Raw genomic sequence first — 20,647 nt, 5'->3', positions numbered from 1 at the left:
TCTGTTATTTCAGTCTTAAGCTTCTCCTGACCAAATCCCTGGCTGTGTGATTCTAAGAAAATAACAATTTAGTAAAGGTTCAGTGCGGACTGTTTCCGCTTAATCTTTACTAGTTGCCCATAAGAGCAAAGGATTTTTCATGGCTATCCAAGCTCCTTGAGAGGTTTCTTAAAGTGTTTGGGTCATATTCTACTTTTTTTTTTTTTTTTTTTTTTTTTTTTTTTTTTTGTGACATCAGTGTAAATCTGGAACCACTGCACTGAATCAGTGGAGTTACTTCAGATACTCATCATTGTAGCAGTAGTTTTAGGCAGTTTCTCATCTAGAGCTCTCAAGCAGAATGACAGTAAATCACAGTCATTTGTTGGTACCTGCTGCAGCCTTCTCACCTGCGCCTCTCAGTGCAGGCAGCCATCAGGCTACATCATTTTATCAACAGGGGGTAGAATTCAATTGACATGGATAAATGTCACATCTATTTGCAAGACTGCAGTAACTGTAAAAGATGAGGGTAGTTGAAAGGCTTCATTATCTCATCTTGGAGTTATCCCAACAAAAAAGTACAAAAGGAGGGTTTAATTAAGACCACCTATCCTCCCAGTAATCACCTTCCCTCCTCTTTACAGCCACACCAGCCAGCATCTTATTTGTTTGCCCTGATGTTTTATTCTTTGCACTCTCTGTGTGTAGAGCAAATTAAGTCCCATACTATCATGGTTTGCCACTTCTGTACAAATAAACCTGACCTGCAGATGGAATTAGGCCTCCAAAAGCACATTAAACTCTTTTTCCAAGTGCTCATTGAACACTCGCAATTACACATTCATTCAATTTTTGTCTTTCAAGAGAGATAATTTTCACTGAAAATCCTTATTTCGGGGTCTCATCACCTGGATTGGTGGTGAGAACTCTCTTATAAATGGAAGGTTGTACAAATGTTTTTGATAAATATTTATCAGCTTTGTTCTGAGTAACTTTGAAGGCTATTGACAAGAAATTGAAGGATAATACAAAGGTGAAGAATGGTGTAATGAAGAACAATAATGTAAAGGTGATAGGAGATAAAGGTCTAGCCATATATGAAGAAAGTAAGTACTACACACTATTTTATTATTAGAGAGATACAAATCATTAGGATAATTTTACAAGCTCAGATGGTTGGGTCTAGTATTGAGAGAGCTGGGAGTGGGTGGTAGTTTCCTTCACTCAGGAGCAGGAGTAGGGAGGAAAAAAGGTAGTTCAGGCTCACAGATGCATGTTAGTAATAGCGTTAACACATGCAACACATCTAATTCCCTTAATGGCACAATATAAAAATTTAAATGTTAGGTTTTCTTTTTGGTTTTTGCCATTTTCTTCCTGTTCAGGAACAGCTTTAGCTGATGTGCATCTTGGGGACTGTTGCACTTCTGGGGTCCCTGAAGATGCCTTCACAAAGCATGAGGTACTATTATTCAATGGATATGCTCTCCCTAGGTAGTGTAATTAGCAGGAGCAGCAGATTTACTTCAAATAACATATAGGAATTTATTTATTTTTTTCCTCCAGATACTGACTGGATAATTTTTTTCCTTGTTCATTGTTTCTTGTTAACTCAGAGAACTGGTGGTTTGAAATATCACTGCTTTGTAACTTCTACAGTCACGTTTTCTATGCAGAAAAACTACATACTTTTTACAGTACTGTTCTAATTTATAGGTTCTATTTTGTGTAGGCATAAGTGTTTACAGAAAGGTGCAAGGCAGGGGAAAAATCCAGCTCTTCATATTAATACAATAATAATTTACTCATATATGTCTGTTCCTTGGTGTTTGATTCTTTGTCTCTACTTTCTTCACACTATATGCACCTTCACAGTTGATGAAGCCCCGAAGATCTCCCTCACAGGGAGAACAGACTTCAAGCTGCTCTAGATACACAGGGCATTTCTCTTTATGTGATGTTTAAAAAGAATGGAAATTAAACACTGAGTTGGATTACAGTTTTGATATCCAAATGACATCCAAATGAGAAAGGATCATAGTTGCAGGCACAGAAATCTATAAGTTATGTGCCTTTTGATACAACCAGCTCATGAGGAAGGACAATCAGACACTGGTAACAGCGTAACACAGAATGCAGCACGTGCTGCCACAGCCGACCCACCATCAGCCATCTGTCTTCTGCTGATGGGCATCATTCCTCTCAAAGATATGGGACAGGCTTCTCAGAAAAGAGTTTTCACTGGAAAATGACTGTGATATTTTCAAATAGATTTTTGAAAATTAGGCATTTAGAAGCAATAGCAGCCATTTAAGAATGAAACTTTCTTATACCAAGCCTCAGATAAATGCTAGCATATTTTCCTTGATAAGCCTTAGTTTTCTTTTACAAAGACTTTTAAGTTCAGGTTGCTGATTATCAGAATTTCTTTCTGTCAAAGATAAAAACAGGGTAGTATTTTCCTAGAACAAGATAATGAAAAGTTAAGATACTTGTACAGATACGTTACGACAGCACATACCATTTCTCAGATGCAAAGGGATAGAGAAGCTCCTCACCAGATCAGATGTGACTTTAGACTTGAAATAGTTCAGCCTGCAGGCCCCTTTAGGTCATTACTCATTGTCAAAATTGTCATGTCACATCTCCTTTTGACATGTCTGTAGTGACTGAGTTCTGATTGGGATCAGAGGGAGGGGCTCTTGCCAGCACTTCTGTCAGGATGGGCTTGCAGAGGTTTTTCCTGGGCACCAGAATATTGGGCTCAACCCCATCGAGGTGGGTGAGCTACCAGAACCTTTTAAGGCAAAGGTGGTGAAATTTTCAGGGCAAGAATGGGATCACTGTGATTAAAAGATGGTTTCCAAGGCTCCCTGAAGAGGTAGAGCGGGCATCCTAAGGGCAACGGCTGGGGAGGCAGAGGAGAAGGAGGGAGAATGACAGATTTTCTGCTATCCCTGAGGATAGATGAGAACTAAGATCTGCATTAGGGGAAGTCTACCTGGAACAACACAAACAACTCATTATCTTCTCTGGCTGTAGTACAGGCTGCTGCCTTGTGTCACCTCAGGCCTGAACACAGAAGAAAACTGAAGTAGATACCAGTGTAGAAAATATTCATTATTAGCTTCCAAAAATGACTCCTGATGAGCTAAGCTGATTTTTGACTGCCCAGGTTAAGAGACAGCTGCAGCTGCTTTGTGATACCACTGAAAAACGTAGTAAACCCTCCAGGTACATCAGGTCTGAGGGTGCTTTGTGACACTTAAAAAGAAGCTTATCAGTAGAACTAGCCTATGATATTTTATGCTAAGCAAAAATCTAGCAGAGCGTGTGGATTTGTATTATATTTTCATGCAGATGTTGCTTCACTTTATAAATAGGAACACACATTTTCTGTAAAGTCTGTAACAGCTTTAGTTTTCCAGTACTGCTGGTGCTTTGACGTCTGCCATCAGCTGTCCACTTTGGAACCGATAACAAATCCAATTTGAGAAAGGTTTCCATAAATACTAAAAGCCTTATGTATGACAACAGCTAAGTGTTAGTTTGATTTAAAATAATCAAAACAAAATGTTCTGTAATAGTTCATAAAGTTTGGAAAAGCCTAGAAAGGAACAAAAGTTAGGACAAGAAAAGAGAGGAAGCAAATATGCCGTGAGACAGAGAAAAGGGAACAGTGTAATCCCAGCTAGAAGATAGTTTATAAAATAACTGCTAGACATTTTTTCTAGAGCTAAAACCAATAGCACTACTAGGAATGTGCTGAAACCAGGTTGTGAGTGGAAAATAAACCGTGATGTGATGCCAAGGAGCATAAAGTTTTGGATATCCAGGAAAACGAAGGCTCTAATGCTCTCAAAAGCCAGCCACTTGAGCAGTAACTCAGCCAGCAGGTTTGTTGTTGTTGTTGTTTTGGGTTTTTTTCGGTTCTTATACCTGTATAAATAGAAAGCTTAATATGTGTATTTCTGTGAAATCCATGTTTCTGGAGCCTTAATGCTCTAAACATTTGCAAATATTGTGAGGAATAAATTCCAGGGAGACAGATTTTTTTATACAGAAGGATGTACTGAATACTCATCTATGTTCTTTTAATGAAACTTCAGTGCATTCTCTTGCTTACTGATCACTGTTTTAAACACATCTGAAAAATACAGTAAGCTTGTTTGTTGTTGGAAATTTTCATCTAGAAGATCTCTAGATATTTGCCTCAAGCTGCTTTTGCTACTCCCAACACCTTCCTGCACTGGTGTGTCTCTCCTTTGCCCCGCTTCAATGGTCTGCGAACCTTCTCTACTTCACATGTGCTTTTAATGGCTTTGCATACTCACATTGCAATCTTACCTCAAATGTTTTCATTTTTATAGTTCGTCTACTTACTATTACTGTGTGAGGGGTTATTTTATGAGGAGGCCTGGAAGACTTTACCAACACAAACCTTGCCAAGAGAAGGTGTAGGTATCTGGTGCTGTCCATGTACTTTCCCATCCAGCTTCTAGTTCAACAGTTACATTGTGGGGAAATGACAGTTCTGTCTTTTCAGCTTTCTTCCAACACTTTTAGGAAAATTTTATAGTTAAAATGTTGTGTGGGAACAAACTGTTCAGTTCAATCCACTTCTCTGAAAGCTCTGACTTTTCTAACACAGTATAGTGACCTACCTTTTCCTGTGTAATGTCAGGAAAAAACCTTCTTTCCCTCTTAAAACAACCTTGAACTCTTTTTTTTTTTTCCTGGCCTCTTTTATTTTTCTTAATTAGTAGCTGATGAAATCACAATGTAATTCTATAATTATTTATCACCTGAGGGAGATCCCACTTCATTCAGTGAAGGTATTTTAAGGAATATCTGACCTTTCTGTATTTTCAGGTATGGAGTTTTTTTATTTTTAAGGCTGTTCCTGATTCTCTTCTGTGCAGTATTAATGTGGCACATGATAGTGCAGCAAATGGGAAGGAGGCCACTGGGCAAGAGGAAGCCTTTTGATTTAGCAAGTAGAAAGAAATCTTCTCCAAAGATAATACAAAGATAATAAGCTGTTTGTTCTCATGTTGATCAAACAGACAGAAGAAAGAAAAAAGGAATAAACCAGTTTGTTTACTGGTTATTTCTAATAATTGATTCCACATTATACAATTAGAAATTTTCTGCTGTTTATACACATTTTCCTTCTGGTGCTGTGGTATATTTTCTTCAGCCTATTGCCTTTTCCTAAAATTTGTCTGATCCGTGCGTTGCATCACCAAGGATCTTAGTGCTATTCTGCTAGTTACATTTCTATTTGATGCTGCCACACTAGCCCCAGGCATGTCACACCTTGACAGGAACAAAAGGTAGGACACGAGATTTAGTCTCACCTAGCAATTTTTCCTCAAAAAACTTCCATGACTTACTGAAAAATCTTTGCTCTAATCCTAAATTCTTTCAATTTTTTTTTTTTTTTTAAAAAGGGAAACACGATCTGCTATGTTCACAGGCTGGGAAAACTTACAGGAAGAAAAGGATCTTATGAATAAAAGAGATTTTCCTTGAGACTAACTGAAGATGTAAAAGTAATTGATTAAGATGTGACTGGAAATGTGAGTGTACGCTTTCTGTTGCAAAAGCACTTCTTGCTTGGCAATGGAGACCTTTAGTATTATATCCCCTTAGAAGTCCATAGAAAAAAACATTCTTCATCATGCTGAGCTTTCATCCTAAGATGATTTAGCAGATGAGAGGAGGAAAGAAGCGGAATGATCAGCATGGTTCAACTGGTTAATTCTTCTTTCTGTTTCAAGCAAAAGCTACCATCCTAACTTGCAATTTATTGTATAAATAAATATTGCCTGTATTTCCTTTTTGAAAGCTCTGAAAGCACTTGAACCTGTCCATTGTTATTTGGTCAAAGAAGCACATAACAACTGGAAAGAAAATGAGATCTGTTAAATAGCTTTCTAATAGAGAAAGTATCAGCTAATCCCTGCAAGAACCAGTGAAGAAGCTAATTATTATTCTTTACTCCAACCTGAAGGAGATGCAGAGATAACCAAACTTGCATATAGATAGGCAGTAGAGAGTGAGGCAGGTGTTCATAAGATACGTCTATCAAGCATTCACTGAGGACTCAACAAAAATCTGTTATTCCTGTCCCTCCACTCTATCTCATTACAGGTGGTAGGTAAAGCATATCTTTACCATTAGTCCTGTTCGTTTATCAATCTCTGAAAAGTTTTCTACTGCATTTATTTTCAGAACTTGCTTAATCCACCTCTAATACAAATTTACAGAAATAAACCCATTTTTTATCATACTAGTTCGACAGTTAGAAAACCTCTAATATTTAAAAACTAAACAGTTTCAAATTTAGTGTCAAACTCTCACACTGCTTGTTAGTGAACTGCTATCAACCCCTTTTGTATCAGTCAGAGAGACCAGAGAGCAGAAGTAGCAAGTCATGCCAGTGTGTTTCTTGAATTGTTCTGAGGAAAAGGAAGAAGAGTAGAGGCACTGTGAGTTTAATTACGGTTCTCTCCAGTGTTAAACATTGCAATTTTGTTTTTAGGTCAAATAACTGGCTTCTCAGGAAGCACTAGAATAAACAGGATAAAATTATGTTCTGTTGAAATATAGTTTATATAGAAAAATTATCAGCTCGATTAGCATGTATTTTAGATGCTTGAAAGGGTTAAAAGTTAGTGTTAAAGAAGAAAAATATTCAGAAAAAAAATAATAATACCTCTAGTACAGAATAATACAAAATGAAAAACAGAACTAAATACTCTCTGAGCTGCAGGGAAACCTGAGTTGTGGAAAGATTTAGTTCAGAAACCATGGTTAGCATAATGAGCATATGTTGTCTTATGGTGCTTTTAAAAAATCATGGAGTTTGGGGACATATTGAGTAGAAAAAATGCCCAGTGAGAATGACTCACTCTATATTTGTTCCTAAATAATTGCCTTAAGAATAGGATGTTTTCTTCTAGTTTTCTCCATACCTGAAAGCTAATGGTAAATTGGAGGGCAAACTGGAGCTCTAACAGGTCTTGACAAAGTCACCTTTCCTTGCCTTAAGGTTAACATACTTAATAAAAAGTCAGTTAATAGCAATAGTTTACTTTTGACTACTAAATTTTCACTCCATGTCAAGATTTTTTGGTTCTACTTTTGATTACTGAGCATACCTTCCATGGGCAGAGCCCATAATAGAACAATTTTCCTTGATTTTATAGTGTAATAAAATGACCTCTCTGAATTCACCACTCTATGCTTGCGACAGCATCAGTGGCACAAAAGATCAATTCTTGATCCATAGTTCACTAAGCAATACAGAACAGCAGCTGCAGTCTCTTTATACTTATTTGGGGCAAATATCAGAGAACCAAGTGGCTGCTTTGTGTCAAAACATGCCTAAAAGTTTTAGATCTAACAGTTCTGGTTACACAACCAAATAGTTTCAACATTAAATAACTAACCGAACCCTACCTAAGTATGCAAAACAAACTTAGCAAATTAGACTATAAATATACAGTATCACAGCTGATGGGATTTCCTTTCATAGAGCTCTTCCATCAGTTTAGAGAATGTTTCTATGGCTTAATATAGTTTTTATTTCATGTGGGATCTAAAACAAAACATTTTGAGTAGGCCAGAGACAAGGAACATTGCAAGAATCATCTGAAGGCAAGAGAAGCAAAGACTGACCCCTGGTCTAAGAGAGTCACAGTTGAAAGTGGACTAAAAATGTAGATAGCAACATGTTGTTGATTAGCATTTCCTCTATTAATAGCACTTTCCACTACAAATCATCTCACTAGTTTTGTGGTGGTGCTAATCAGCGTAACTGAAGATACCAGATTTTGGTGCCTAGTAACTTCTGTTGGATTCGGTAAGTATTCGCCCCTCATATTTAGTGGTGCTCCACCATGTGCCTTTAGAATCCTTGTGCCTTTTTTACAGACTAAAAGCATGAGGTCTGTTTTCATGTCTTCATGTTAGTTGGAGATTCCTAAATGAATGCAACTGTTTAGAAAATCCTCCACATGGAGTTTTATCTCGAAGCCTCATTTCCAGATGGAAGACATCAGACTGTAGGGATCACGTTCTTAATATACAAAAGCTTAAAATATTCAAGACATTTTAAAAAAATCTGCATTTTTAATGCTTAAAACACCAGTAATTTTCCAGCAATCCAAGCTGCTTTCTGGAATCCAATGCCAAGCTCAGTACATTTTCTTTGACAATGAACATAAAAGACCTACAGTACTGAAATCAATGGAACCACAAGATCTAAAAGGTTGCTTAATTAGTTTGGTAGCCTTAGAGCTATTTCGTAGCTGTTAAAATTAACATTTCAACAAGAAAAAAGGCATGCATAGTTGGTGTTACTAGTGTCCTGTGCAGTAACTGACTAGTGGCAAATAACCCTGAAACTCCAAAACACTTTAGTGCGTGGTCTTCCCTTGGATGGCACCATTTTCCGTTCAAAAGTCCTCCTGGTGACGGTACCCAGGGGTGGGATACAGGACATGACCTTTGACAACTGCAGCAATTTCTTTCTGGGGGGCAACATTCATTCTACCCACAAGGTTTTCCATGTTGAGCTCTTGATGTGCTTTCAGCTCTATTTATGAAGGGTTACACCAAGAAGGGAGCTACTGGCTGGTTTATGACAAGATTGCTGCTGCAGATTTGGTGCCTGCTGTGATTTGTGTCGCCCATTTGAGCCTCAGCCATAAAGCTGCGCTTTTTATCAACAATATTTCTGAATATATAACTGCTCCGAAGACATATGGCCAATAAATAATTCAAAGTTATCTATCTTCTCTGCAGTTTTGTTATACACCTACCACCTTTTAATGTTTAGTTGGCCTGGAAACAATATTCTTTATGGCACTTCTAGTATAAAAATGTTTACTGACTGGCAGCAGACTATTGATTTCCAGTGTGATACCTTGAAAATAAACCATTCTGCCCCTCAGCCTCCATCTGCTTTGTTCTTCTATTTGCTATCAGCCCAGAAAAGCCTCATTTTGCATTTTGAGTCCCTAAAAATATCCATTTTCAATTACTGATTCCAGTAACAATGTGATTGAATTCATTATTCCTTTTTCTGTTTCTCTTCCCCATCCCTTTGTTTCTTTTCAGCTCTATATCCATTTACAGTCCTAAGGAGAATCCTAATGCATTTGATGCTGCTGCTTTCTTCCAGTCTGTGGGAAATTTCCTGGGGATCTTCGCTGGATCATTTGCCATGGGATCCTCTTATGCTGTTGTCACAGCTTTAATATCCTTTACAGTTTGTTTTCAAATGAAAGTATCAATGTATGTTGGAAAAATCGTGTGATATCTGAGACTGATCATCTTTAGTTTGAGCCCAAACCATGATTCAAGACCTTGCAAGCAAACAGTCAAATCATAATTGACAGGAAACTTGACTTGTCAGAATCCACAAAGAACTATAAAAGTTTCTTTCTGACATTATGCAAGACTCCAGTCTTTAATTTACTATTTGTAAGTAATTACATTTTTACAAAAGTGTTTTGAGATATTCTGAGGTTAAAACATGAATTTATGAACTACAGCAACTTATTTATGAGCTACAAACCAGCAGCAATTATACAAAAAAAGGCAAACACTAGACTATGAATCAGGTCAGTCAGTTTACCTAAACTAGAAATAAAAGGCATATCTGTTGTCCTGCATTTTTTCTTGTGTTTTACAGTTCTTCCTGTAAAATACTATCATCAAAAGGACAGCAAGTTGTCGAGGGTTAAGATTGCGGGATGACAATCAAACCCTGGCAGATGTATTGTTAACCTCCTCTCCCCTCCACTTCCCCCTTTTGCCCCTCCCTCTCCCCCCTTCCCACTCAGGACAGGTGATCGGGAGGGAAAGAAGGACAGAGAGAAGAGAGTTGGAAAAGTTAAAGATGTTTTACTAATGCTACTAATAAGAATAGAGAAAATAATACAAAATATACAAAACCAGTCTTGAAAGTCTCAGCAACTGCAGAGTCAGCACCCAAAGTCCTGGATTAGACTCTGTAGCCAACCGGAGCTGGATTCAGTCTCTCACTAGGTTCGCAGGGCCAACCAGCAAGGTCCTCTCCTAATGTCAGCCATGGGGAAAAAGGGAAGGCAAACGGAAAAAAGGGACGAGATCCTCGTGATCTCCCACTTTTATATGAAGTATAAATTCACGTGAATGGAATGTTATACACCGTTGGTCAGTCTCTCGGTCACCAGTTTCTCATTGCCCCTCTCGCGAGATGTCCATCTGTGCTATCAATAAGTTTGCATTCCATTTCTAGGTTTACCAAAACATGTGTCTGGTTCTCCAGGAAAATGCAGCTAATATGAAGGCTTTAGCTGACAGGCAAAATTCACTAAAAGAGAAACTTGTTTTTTAACAAAACCACTACACAAGTTTTGTCTGCCTTGCATTGACACAAATGTAAACAAAAGCCATTTTGTTAACAAAACTGGACAAAATTACTTTCTTTCCCCTTTTTCTGGGAAAAGAATACGCAAAATGCAACCAATTAGGCATTAGTTCAAAAACCACAAAAGCACTTCAAATAGCCAACTTGTAGAATTCACCTGTTTAATACCTGTGCTGGATTTTCCTCTTTGTTTGAGAGAATTCAGGAGCTGTACGGTTTTTCCTGCACTCAACTTGCATAGAGGAGTATGGTGGGGGAGCTTGCTTGCTTTCACCCTTTATCAGGTTGGGGGCAATTTTAGCTCACAAAACAGCTGCTTTTTTTATTTTTCCTCAATAACCTTTCAGCACCTGACAAAATTTACCAAACTGTGTGAGTTCCCAATGTTGGAGACAGGACTGTTTTTCCTCCTGTCCTGGAGTGCCTTCTTATCAGCAGAAGCTGCTGGTCTTACAGGTAAGCAATTCATTTTATTGAGTAAAGGCAGTTTAAAAATATGCCTGTAGTGTGGGAAAATGTCCTGTTTATTTTAGGCATGACATCATGCATAAAGCTTCCCAAAGCCAGTTGCTATATTGGATATGGTTTCACCTTCAAGAATAAATCTGTAGAGACATTGAGTAGTTTTTCCAGACAAAGACTTATTAGATCAGGCTAAAGCCCTAGGTTTTCTTCCTCTCCTTTCTTACATTGTCCTGTCCCTATGAGTTCCACCATTAATCCCGGTCTGTTCTGCCCAGCTATAGGACCAGAGCTGAGGGTAAGTCTGAGGAAGTAAATATACAGAGCACTGTGGCTGCCGGAGACTGTGCCCCTCTGCGCATGCCACATGTCCCACTCCCTCCGCCTTTTTCCCAACCATCAGCAACTGAACAGAGTCATCCTCAGCATTGCCCGGGAGTTGTACCCACCTCTGGAATTTCAAAATAAATGTTCATCTTGTTCAGTGCATGTCTAAAACACCTTTTGCAACAGGAGAGGTACAGTCATATCCCAGTGACAGAAAGAAGTATGATTTGATTTTTGTCAATACTGACAAAGAAATCGTGCAATGGCAGCCAAGTGCATACTCAGGGACTGCTTTTTACAACATAAAGAGTCCACAGAAGTTTAGGCAAAAATTGTAATGAATATAGTTTACCTCGAGAGAAAGCTGTGATATAGTGGGATTTGAAAGAACAGTTTGTTAGAGCTTGATCATTTTGATGTTTTTGATGCTGTCACCTCTGAAATCTAGTGCTCCAGTTACTGTCAGGGAAAGAAAACTGCTTAATAGAGTGTTAATGCAGCCCATGCTGGTTTGTTTGCAAAATAGTTCAAAGCCTTTTGAAGTCAACAGTTATACTTTTACTGATTTCTATGGAGCCAGTGTGTTACTTTTTTAATATTAGCCACACAATGAAACTGTTTCCAGAAGGGTATTAACATCTACATCTTCTGGCATCTTTGCCTTATTAAATACACAAATTTTCATGCTACTTACTGCCAGAATCTCCAGGACAATGAGTAAAAAGAGGAGCACATGAATAGAACAAAAGGTTGGTATTCCAACATACAGAGAAAATCAGATACCAGCTGCACTGTGTCCATTTTGTGTCTTGATGTTTAACAGCTCCCAGAGATGTGCGTGATCACTACCTGAAAATGAAAGTAAAGGAGGACAGCTTCAGAAATTCAAAGCTGTATTTTGTAAATGCTTTGACTTCATTAGTACTGCACTAACGTTACACCTTAGAGTGGAAATTTATAGTTGTCTGGTTTAACCAGTTTTGATGTTGCTTTCATCTTCTCTCAGTCTGGTCTGAAGTAACTGCATCTTTCATAATATGATTTTAAACTTCCACTTCAGAAGGAGAATCACTGTATTGGTTAAGAAATTTTCAACTGACTTAGGTTCTGCTGGGAGCATAGATTTCAGAGGTGGCTGATTTCTCACACCCGTGCTCAGGCAATCCATGTAAGATGTGGTTATATGTGCAGTGCAGTCTCCCACACGGGAATGCGCTCCACAAAGCACCTGTTGCAGAAGATGCAGGGAGCCCAGGGAAAGCCACTCATCCTTCAGAACACACTCAGCTTTTAATTCGGATTCTACCATTTCTAGTCTTTTTTAGCTTACTTGCTTTGCCCCTTGTCTTACTTAATACATACATCATCTGTTTTACAGTCAAGTGTGTCTATCCTCAAGAGCAATTATTACAATTAAGAGAGCATCATAACTGTGCAATGACCCTGCGGGACCACTCCATTCCATCAGCTAAAGTCCTAGTTTGAAGTCTTTGACTTCAGTAGGCTTGCTTCAAAAATTAACTTGATCCATTCTACATTTATGCCTATATTCATCTTCATTTTCCTTGGATATCACATTTCCTCTGTTCATTCCTTCTAAACGAACTTCAAAGGATTAACACTAAGCATCAGTATTTCCCTGTAGCTAGTAAGTAATGTAATTGCAAAATAATTTTATTCTTATAATGCTTTCCACACTAGTTCTTCAATGACTATGAGCCTTTCGATGTCTTAATATTGAAGTATGTCAAAATTTATAAATAACAGGCTAAACTGGTTTTTGGGTAGGTATAGTAAGTGGTAGAGCTCCCTTGTTTAGCTTGCAGATTTTTTAAATAAATGTGAATAAAGAGTAATAAAGGTCAATATTTTATTAAATATTTCATTCTTCTACCTCAAGATGCTCTGTGATATATAACTTACAATACATGGGCCTGACCCTGGTTGAAAAACGGATGTGATCAAACCAGCAATTCAAAGTAAAAATCTGAGATGACTACACAATTATTGTTATACTGATAACTGTAAATTATAAATTAATGTTATGGTTATTAATCTTATAGCTGTATCATCAAGCTGTGACATATGTATTAGAAATTTATTTTTATACAGTAGAATCTAATTTGTGCACTTTCTCATTTGCTCCAAAGTATATCATTCCTGACTGCTGAGCAAAGCTGTAGTAACAGCGCACTATAGTAAGGTCAGTGTTAATATAGTTGCTTTCATTTTCAAACTTCATTACAGAGTATTTACTAGTAGGCTACCAAAAAAAAAATCGTAAGTAATTTAAATTAAACACTTGTCAAAATAAATGAAGGAAGTACATCTTATGCCTATTAACTGCTTGTTTTCTTGTTTTATAATTAACAAAATTTGTTATTTTTTTAACTGATCACTCAGTCATTAGGCTGTGAAAGATTCCACGGTGTACATGGGTATTTAATGTTCACCTCTATATACAGCTGTTTGAACTAGGTAAATATTCAAATAAAAACAGATTAATATACCTGCAAAAATGCACTCAAATATATGTATGTGAATTTATTTGCAGTTATGCATTCAATTAATGCATACTTCAAAGTCATATAGAATTTATTAGTGTAAAAGCATCAAAATTATGGCCCAAACACCTCTGATTTCTACGCACCAAAGACCTGTGTTATGAAGCTAAGAAAGAGAGTGGATCATGAAGGAAAAATTGTTGGGGGGGGATCATCTTCGTTCCTTTACTGATTTTCAAAACCCAGTCCAAAATTATTATTTTCTGATCATTATAAAGGAAATAGCTTGTGATAATAAATTACTGCTGCTTCCTCACCCACAGCAATTCTCGTCTGAACGTTTCATGATATATCTGACACCTGCCTTCTTGTTCAGGAGCCCGCAGGAGAGCACAGTCCACTTAGTGAGAACACTTTTCCTCTAAAAATAAATAAGCAGCTTATTATGATCTGGTTTCTCACTGGGATAGTTTTGTGCTACATTTGTATTTAGGACATAGCAAGTACAAATGTCACCAACTTCCATTTCCTTTACTGCTGCTGACAAAGTGCATTTATTCTCGTGGCTGTTTGCTGTTCTGATCTGTTTGCTGTAATTTGTCTTGGATCCACCATCTATCTCCTTGTTTTCTTTAAATGTTGTGACCAACTCTTCTTGTATCACTCTCAGAAGGGTTCTATCAAAACATTTCTGCCTGCAGTTCTGAACGCTGCGAGCACAATGCAGGTTGGTACCTCATTGGCTTTAGTTCATTGTGCTGGCATTACTCCAAAAAAAAGAAAGTTATTCTGAGCTTTAAATTCTCAACTTTATGGTTTTCTTTCCTTTATTCATAAGTACTGTGCCATGTTGTGTCACACAGAGAGGAAGGCAGACTCCTCCCAGGAAGAAGGGAGAAGGGACAGATTGGCTTCTAGGTCAAAAAGGAGACAGATCTCAACTCTCAAGCTGTAGTTCTGTCACTCCCAGGAAGAAAGGATTAAATTTGGGTCTAATTAGGAAAGCAGGCTCTTCACAGCTAATAAGACGGCATTTGCAGTGCTCTGCAGACACAGGTGACAACTGGGCAAGTGTGCCACAAGTTACTAACCCACTGCTTGCCTGTAGGACTTCAGAGATGGCTCTGGATGGTATGTGCTATTGTAAAATGGGAATATCAGGTGGATCCTCTACTTTAGGGGAAGTTCTAGACATATTTTGCTGACATATAAGCTATATACAATACTCTGTGCAGTTTCACTTATCCCATTTGCCCTTTCAACAGCATCACTTGACCAGACCATGAACACACTTGAGTCAATGGTTGGGTCTGGCTAACTTAGGTCCTGTTGGAGGTACAGCGTTTTAAGACAGTAAGGGAAGAAAAGAAAGGTGGTTGTTTTTAGAGAAAAGTACATATTCTAGCATGGCATTAGGCTGAGATCAATGATCAGTTGCATAAAATGAGGATAGTGGAGTCATATTGCTAGTGAACAGGTTCGAGACAAACAGGTAAGCACTCTCAGCATGTCTAGAATAAAACCTGGTGTGTCTTACTGTAGGAGTTCCAATCTAAATCAAATGCAACAATTCATTTGGAGTTACAAAAGTACAACACTGAAGTGCAGGTCTCACTTGAAGCAGCCAGGTCAAAACCAATGATCATTCCTCAGAAGAGGGTTTAAAAATTCCCTCAGCTCAGTTTTTTGTTTCTTTCTGTCACTTCAACATAAAATCAACTTCAGACAAATCCAGAGATGAAAGCTTCATGAAAAAAGCACCAGCTTCAGTTCCGCATTAGTGCAGGTGTGGTGAAAGAAGCCTTGAATCTTTGCTTCAGTATAAAAAAAATATTAGTCACACTTCATAGACTCAGTGAAAACAGACTGAATAAGGATATTGCCGCTACTGGTTTCATAGCCTCATTACTGCAACAATTTGATGCAGAATACGGTGCCTCGTTTCCTGCCACTCACGCATTCAGGCTGCACTGGGATGTGCCCAGTAGGTGCTGTGGAGATATTCTGACATAAGTATGACTCCAAGGCAAATGTTATCTGATTTAAATGATTTCTCTATTACCCAGTCCTCATTGTTCTCTTTTCCCCACATTTCACTACATTTGATGAAAAACCAGTTCCTGTTGCTTGTGCATCATCAGAAAGACATCCCTGAAGCCCTGGAGTGCTTCCAATTTGGGATGAAAACTGGTCAGTTTACCTTCAGATCTTTTCAAATGAAATTATACATTTTACCCATTCCCTTGTTTCCCCAGGAGGTAGAGGTTTGGCTTTGGCTTTTTATTTTTCCAAATTCCTTTTTTTCAACCACTAAAAGACCTGACACCTGCAGACATAATCTCAGTGTTATTGTCTTAAATTAGCAAGTTCTGAGGCTTAGATTGTGGCGAGTCCCTTGCACGTATGCACTAAAAGCACACTGTGCATGCTGCCCTTCTCTGACAAAAGACAGACTTTTTGCCAGTTTTTTTCTTAGCACTAGATATTCAAAAGCAAGGGTACACTTCCTTTTGCCCATTTATTAAAGGATCAAAAAAATATAGGAATTACTTTTAGATTAACACTTATAAACTAATGCTCACATGATCATGTTAAAGTTCACACTGTCAGAAAAATACTTTTAAAGATATAAGTTACTGCTTTATCCTATACTATATTTTAATATTACCAGCTTTTGTCCTAGCATAGATTTCAACTACAAGTATTTGGCAAAACTAATGTAAGAATAAGTTCTCTAATTGTATAAGCAGGTAACAAGCCAGCACTATTTCTCTATTATATAAGGAGCAAATACATCAAATAAAAGTGTAGGCTTTTATTTCTAATAAGACCTCTTCAAAGAGGTTGAGCTGTAGCTGAATCTTTACTAGTGACTTTCAATATTTTACTGTGAGGTTTCTCAATCTTATATTGAGTGAAAAATTTCAGTAATTTTATAGACACAAGTGGCTGTATTGCACTTCATGACTCAAATACGCATTTCAACTCAAAACATTCCCTGTTTACTTTAGGTTAGCATTTTGTTCAGCAGTTGTAGTACTACATATCTCTGTAATTGCTAAATTTGCCACTTAAAAATGAAACAATATGACAGCACTGAAAAGGTGAGCTGAGAGTCCAACACCCTGAAATTAAAGCTCAGAGCACTAAAGGTGGTAAAAGGACCATCTCACTTTAGCTGCCTCCCTGCATCTAATAGATACTTTCTGTTTAGAATTCCAGGATTGTCATATTTGGTCTTATCTGTTTATCTGTGAAAGAAAGCTTGCAAAAATGTAACAACCTAATTTATGTGCCAGACACAGTTCATACTGTATGTTGCTACCCAGCTAACTTCAAAAACCAGCTTTAATAGTTTTTACAAAGAGATCCAGATTGCTTTTTCCTTCTAGCTGAAAAGTTCTGTGTTTGCCTCTTTCTTTAGGTACTTGTCTTTCCCTTGTAGTTACATTAACATGTAATTGGTCATTACTCTTAAGTAATCATTTTCATGGAAATGCATTACAAACAATTTTCTCCAAGCCTTTTAATGAAGCATTCATTGCAAGACGGATGGCTGGTACATATTAAGCCTTCAATTGTAGCAATTGAAATATTCCATTGCATTCCCCCAGTCTTCCCTGGAAACAGGGTATCTGGTTTCTACACTTGCATAATTGCATGGTTCAGATCATTTATTCCTATTGTAAAATCAGATTTAGGCGATTTTATTCCTCATGTCACTCTCTCAGTTCTCTCACTACCCATAATTAGCAGTTTCTTAGCAGTCAAAAAAACCATTTTATAATCATAGCTGAATTTAATAGTCAATTTTAAAAATGCAAGGCTTGGCATGATGATGATTCATGTTGAAGAAAGTGAATCAGAAACTCTTATCTCCATTTCTGTTACTGAGCCTGGAGCTAATGATACTTAGCAACGTTACTGATTAGCTCTATTTTTTAACTGGAATTTCACTGTTTGAGCATCCCATTGCATATTATTAATGCCTTGAGAATTTTTAAACTCCCCAGATCAGTTTTTCACAGTCAAATACACTTACTGAGAAAAAATACTTAGACACATTTAAGAGAACAATCAAACCTCACAAAAACATGAACTTCCTGAAACATATTTAGCAGTAACAATCTCACTACTCCCCACATTATTTACTAGAAAGTCTCAGTGTAGTTAGAAAAAAAGAAAACCAGACATAAGAAAATAAACACTAAAAAACAGAGACACAGCAGTTAAAGCTCAGTGGAATTTCTCTTGGATGCAGGTATTGTGTTCTGCAGAAGTGATACAGGTAAATTTACAACATCAAGACAACCCAGAAGCAAAGGAAATGTCCACAGTGGTTTGTGGGGGGGAAAAAAAAAAAAAAAAAATATATATATATATATATATATATATATTTGCTTTCTCATTTTCTTTCTGATGGCAGTTATCCCTTGTGCCAAATTCATCTCAGAAATTTTTATTCCATACTTTTTTCTTCTATCAAAGGCATATTAATTCCAGGCCTCACTTCTTCCCAGAAACAAGAAAGCCTTGCAAGTAAAGTAGGTTGGATTTTGTTGAGCAATATTTTCATGGTTAGCAATCCAAAGAGAGTCAGAAATTTGAGAAAGTTTGGTAAAGTAATAATTAGTTTAACTGGTATGTGGCAATGTGCTGTTCCCACATGCACACACTCCCCCACATGAAACAGTTTTAACATTGTCTAAATTTTTATCTGCCATGTTTCCTTAACTATACCATGCTTTAGGGGAGGAGGAGATTTCACCTACCTCCAGGGTCCTCTTGCTGCTGAAATTCAAGCCTTTAGAGGCTTGGATAAGCCTAGTAAAGAACCTATCAAGGCACCAGAACTTTCACCTGACACTTGCTCAGTACATTACCATCCGTTTTTCCTGTGACTGCCTGAAGCCTGGCCTGCTCGTACTAATCCTTTTGAAGTAGCAGATTGTTTATACTGGGTTTCCCATGTCAAAGACTGCAGCACTGTAGATTCTAACCCCCTTACTGAGCCTCCTCTTGCTGGCCTTTGTAAATTCAGGATGTCACCATCCTGGAGAAGCTGGAGGAACCCTTATCCAGTTTCAAGTCCAGGATGGAGAACAGACTGGGATTATTTTCACAACTCTACTGCATCCTCTTTGCTTCCAGTTGAACTGTTTCTATGTTTCAGTGCTAGTTTAACTCAATAAATGCCTAGAAATCTGCTGCACAGTCACGTTGCAAGAATGAGTATTACCTAAACCTGCACAGGTAACTTTTGGTTGCTTTGTTGCCTCAATGTGTTTCCTTGGATTCATCAGTCTTATTTCAGTACATGTCAGCAGCCTATGAGCTAAAAATTACCTAAAAATTTGGAGAGCAACCCATGAGAAAGCAGAACTAAAATGCTAATTAGGGCACAATTTAGATCTTAGGAGACTGTGAGTATTAGGGCTGAAAGGCACAAGAACTAAAGCGCTGTGGGGGGATGGTGGAAACTGCCCGTGTGTGTGAGCCCCAGCGAGCGTAGGCATGTGGTGCTGTGCGGGCTGGCTCTGTGCACACCAATGCTGCTCCTGGAAATACAGCGGGACTCGCATGCTCCTCGTGCTTCAGGAAATGTGTGTGGACGTTGTCAGGGAACAATGATTGGAATGGACATGAGCAAGCCCTGAGATGTTGTGTACATAATTATCTATGTAGACATGCCCCAAGTTTGAAAAAAAAAAGCACAGAGCTTTCTTCCTCCATGGGCATTTGCATATGGTTACTGGTGGACACTTATTTTTGCTGTTCCATTTTCTCCCTATGTGGGTTCCTTCTGCCTTATCTGTGTCCAGAGCTGACAAGAAATCACAGTTACAATCTTTTCAGCTACTTTAATTATTGTACCACACTACAGTAAAGTTATTCAATATTTCTAGTGAGGTAGAACCAGGGGCAGGGAGGAAGTATTCACAACTAAGAAATATAATTCAAATTTATTATTATTCCTGACAAAACTGCTGCCCTGCTCCTGAAGACCTTCCACAAGCTGGGGAGTATAATTACTGCCACATGGCCACAGTCATTCGCGTAGTCATCGTGGGCAGTGCGGCTTGCACCTGCCAGAGCATAATTTTTAAGCGATATGTTGTCGTCTACCCTGCACATTGTTACTCACTGCTTACCATAAGGGTCACAGTCAGGCACCAATAGAAACGACGTTCCCCTGTTGCAGTCATTCCGTACCAAGTGCTTTCAAAGCATTTAAATGTAATAAAATTAGCTTTTACTTTCCTACCCAGTCTATACCAAAATTTTCAAATAGTCTGAAGTCCTTCATATTACAATTATGTTAGTCTTGCCTGTCGGTCAAATTATGGTCAGATATTAACCATGCATTAATTCAAACAAATTTGCTGGGCCAAATACACAACAGTGGAAATGCTGTGAATGCCTGATGGACCAAGTAGAAAATTTCATAATTTTTAGCAAAGGAAAAAATCCTAGTTTGATTGCAAGATGCTCTTATAAAGTTCTCTTGTTATAAAATGCTGTTAATGGTCTAATTAGCTTTTTTAATGTAGCCCTTTGACGAAACTGAGTAAGAAAATAACACCTGTTAACTCCGTTTTTTCTTTGAATTTCAGGTATTGTTGCAGTCCTTTTCTGCGGAGTCACACAGGCCCATTATACCTTCAACAATCTATCACCAGATTCCAAAATGAGAACTAAACAGGTAGGGCATGGAAATAACCAACTTTGTGTCTTCAGTGGGTGTAAGGAATAGACAGAGGTCAGAGGTACTGGAATACGGCTGAATGCTTTCAAAAGGTATTCCAGCAGAGAACCCTTCTCTGATCGCTGTATCCTAAGGGAATAACATTTATATCTACTATAGAATTATTTCTATTTTGCAGAAATACTGTGCATATGTCATTACTACCCTGGTGTATAACTTTCACAATTTTAATACAAGCTT

At 37.9% G+C, this 20,647-nt stretch overlaps 1 protein-coding gene across 4 annotated transcripts in view; it reads left to right on the top strand.

Moving 5' to 3' along the window:
• Window positions 1-20,647, top strand: part of SLC9A9 (solute carrier family 9 member A9) — a 193,556-nt gene that overhangs the window by 66,681 nt on the left and 106,228 nt on the right. For all 4 annotated transcript variants that reach the window (XR_011740502.1, XR_011740503.1, XM_065844627.2 and 1 more), the window contains exons 7-9: window positions 9,112-9,250; window positions 10,759-10,864; window positions 20,316-20,404. Coding sequence is in view for 2 of the 4 variants with exons in the window: in XM_065844627.2 (XP_065700699.1) it covers window positions 9,112-9,250; window positions 10,759-10,864; window positions 20,316-20,404 (334 nt within the window). In the remaining 2 variants the exon portion in view is untranslated. The remainder of the gene's footprint in view (window positions 1-9,111; window positions 9,251-10,758; window positions 10,865-20,315; window positions 20,405-20,647) is intronic.

The sequence above is a fragment of the Patagioenas fasciata genome, chromosome 9 (assembly GCF_037038585.1).
Source record: "Patagioenas fasciata isolate bPatFas1 chromosome 9, bPatFas1.hap1, whole genome shotgun sequence".
Lineage (NCBI taxonomy): Eukaryota > Metazoa > Chordata > Aves > Columbiformes > Columbidae > Patagioenas > Patagioenas fasciata.
Note: the sequence above shows the minus strand (reverse complement) of the source record. Positions and strands in the feature narration are given on the sequence as shown.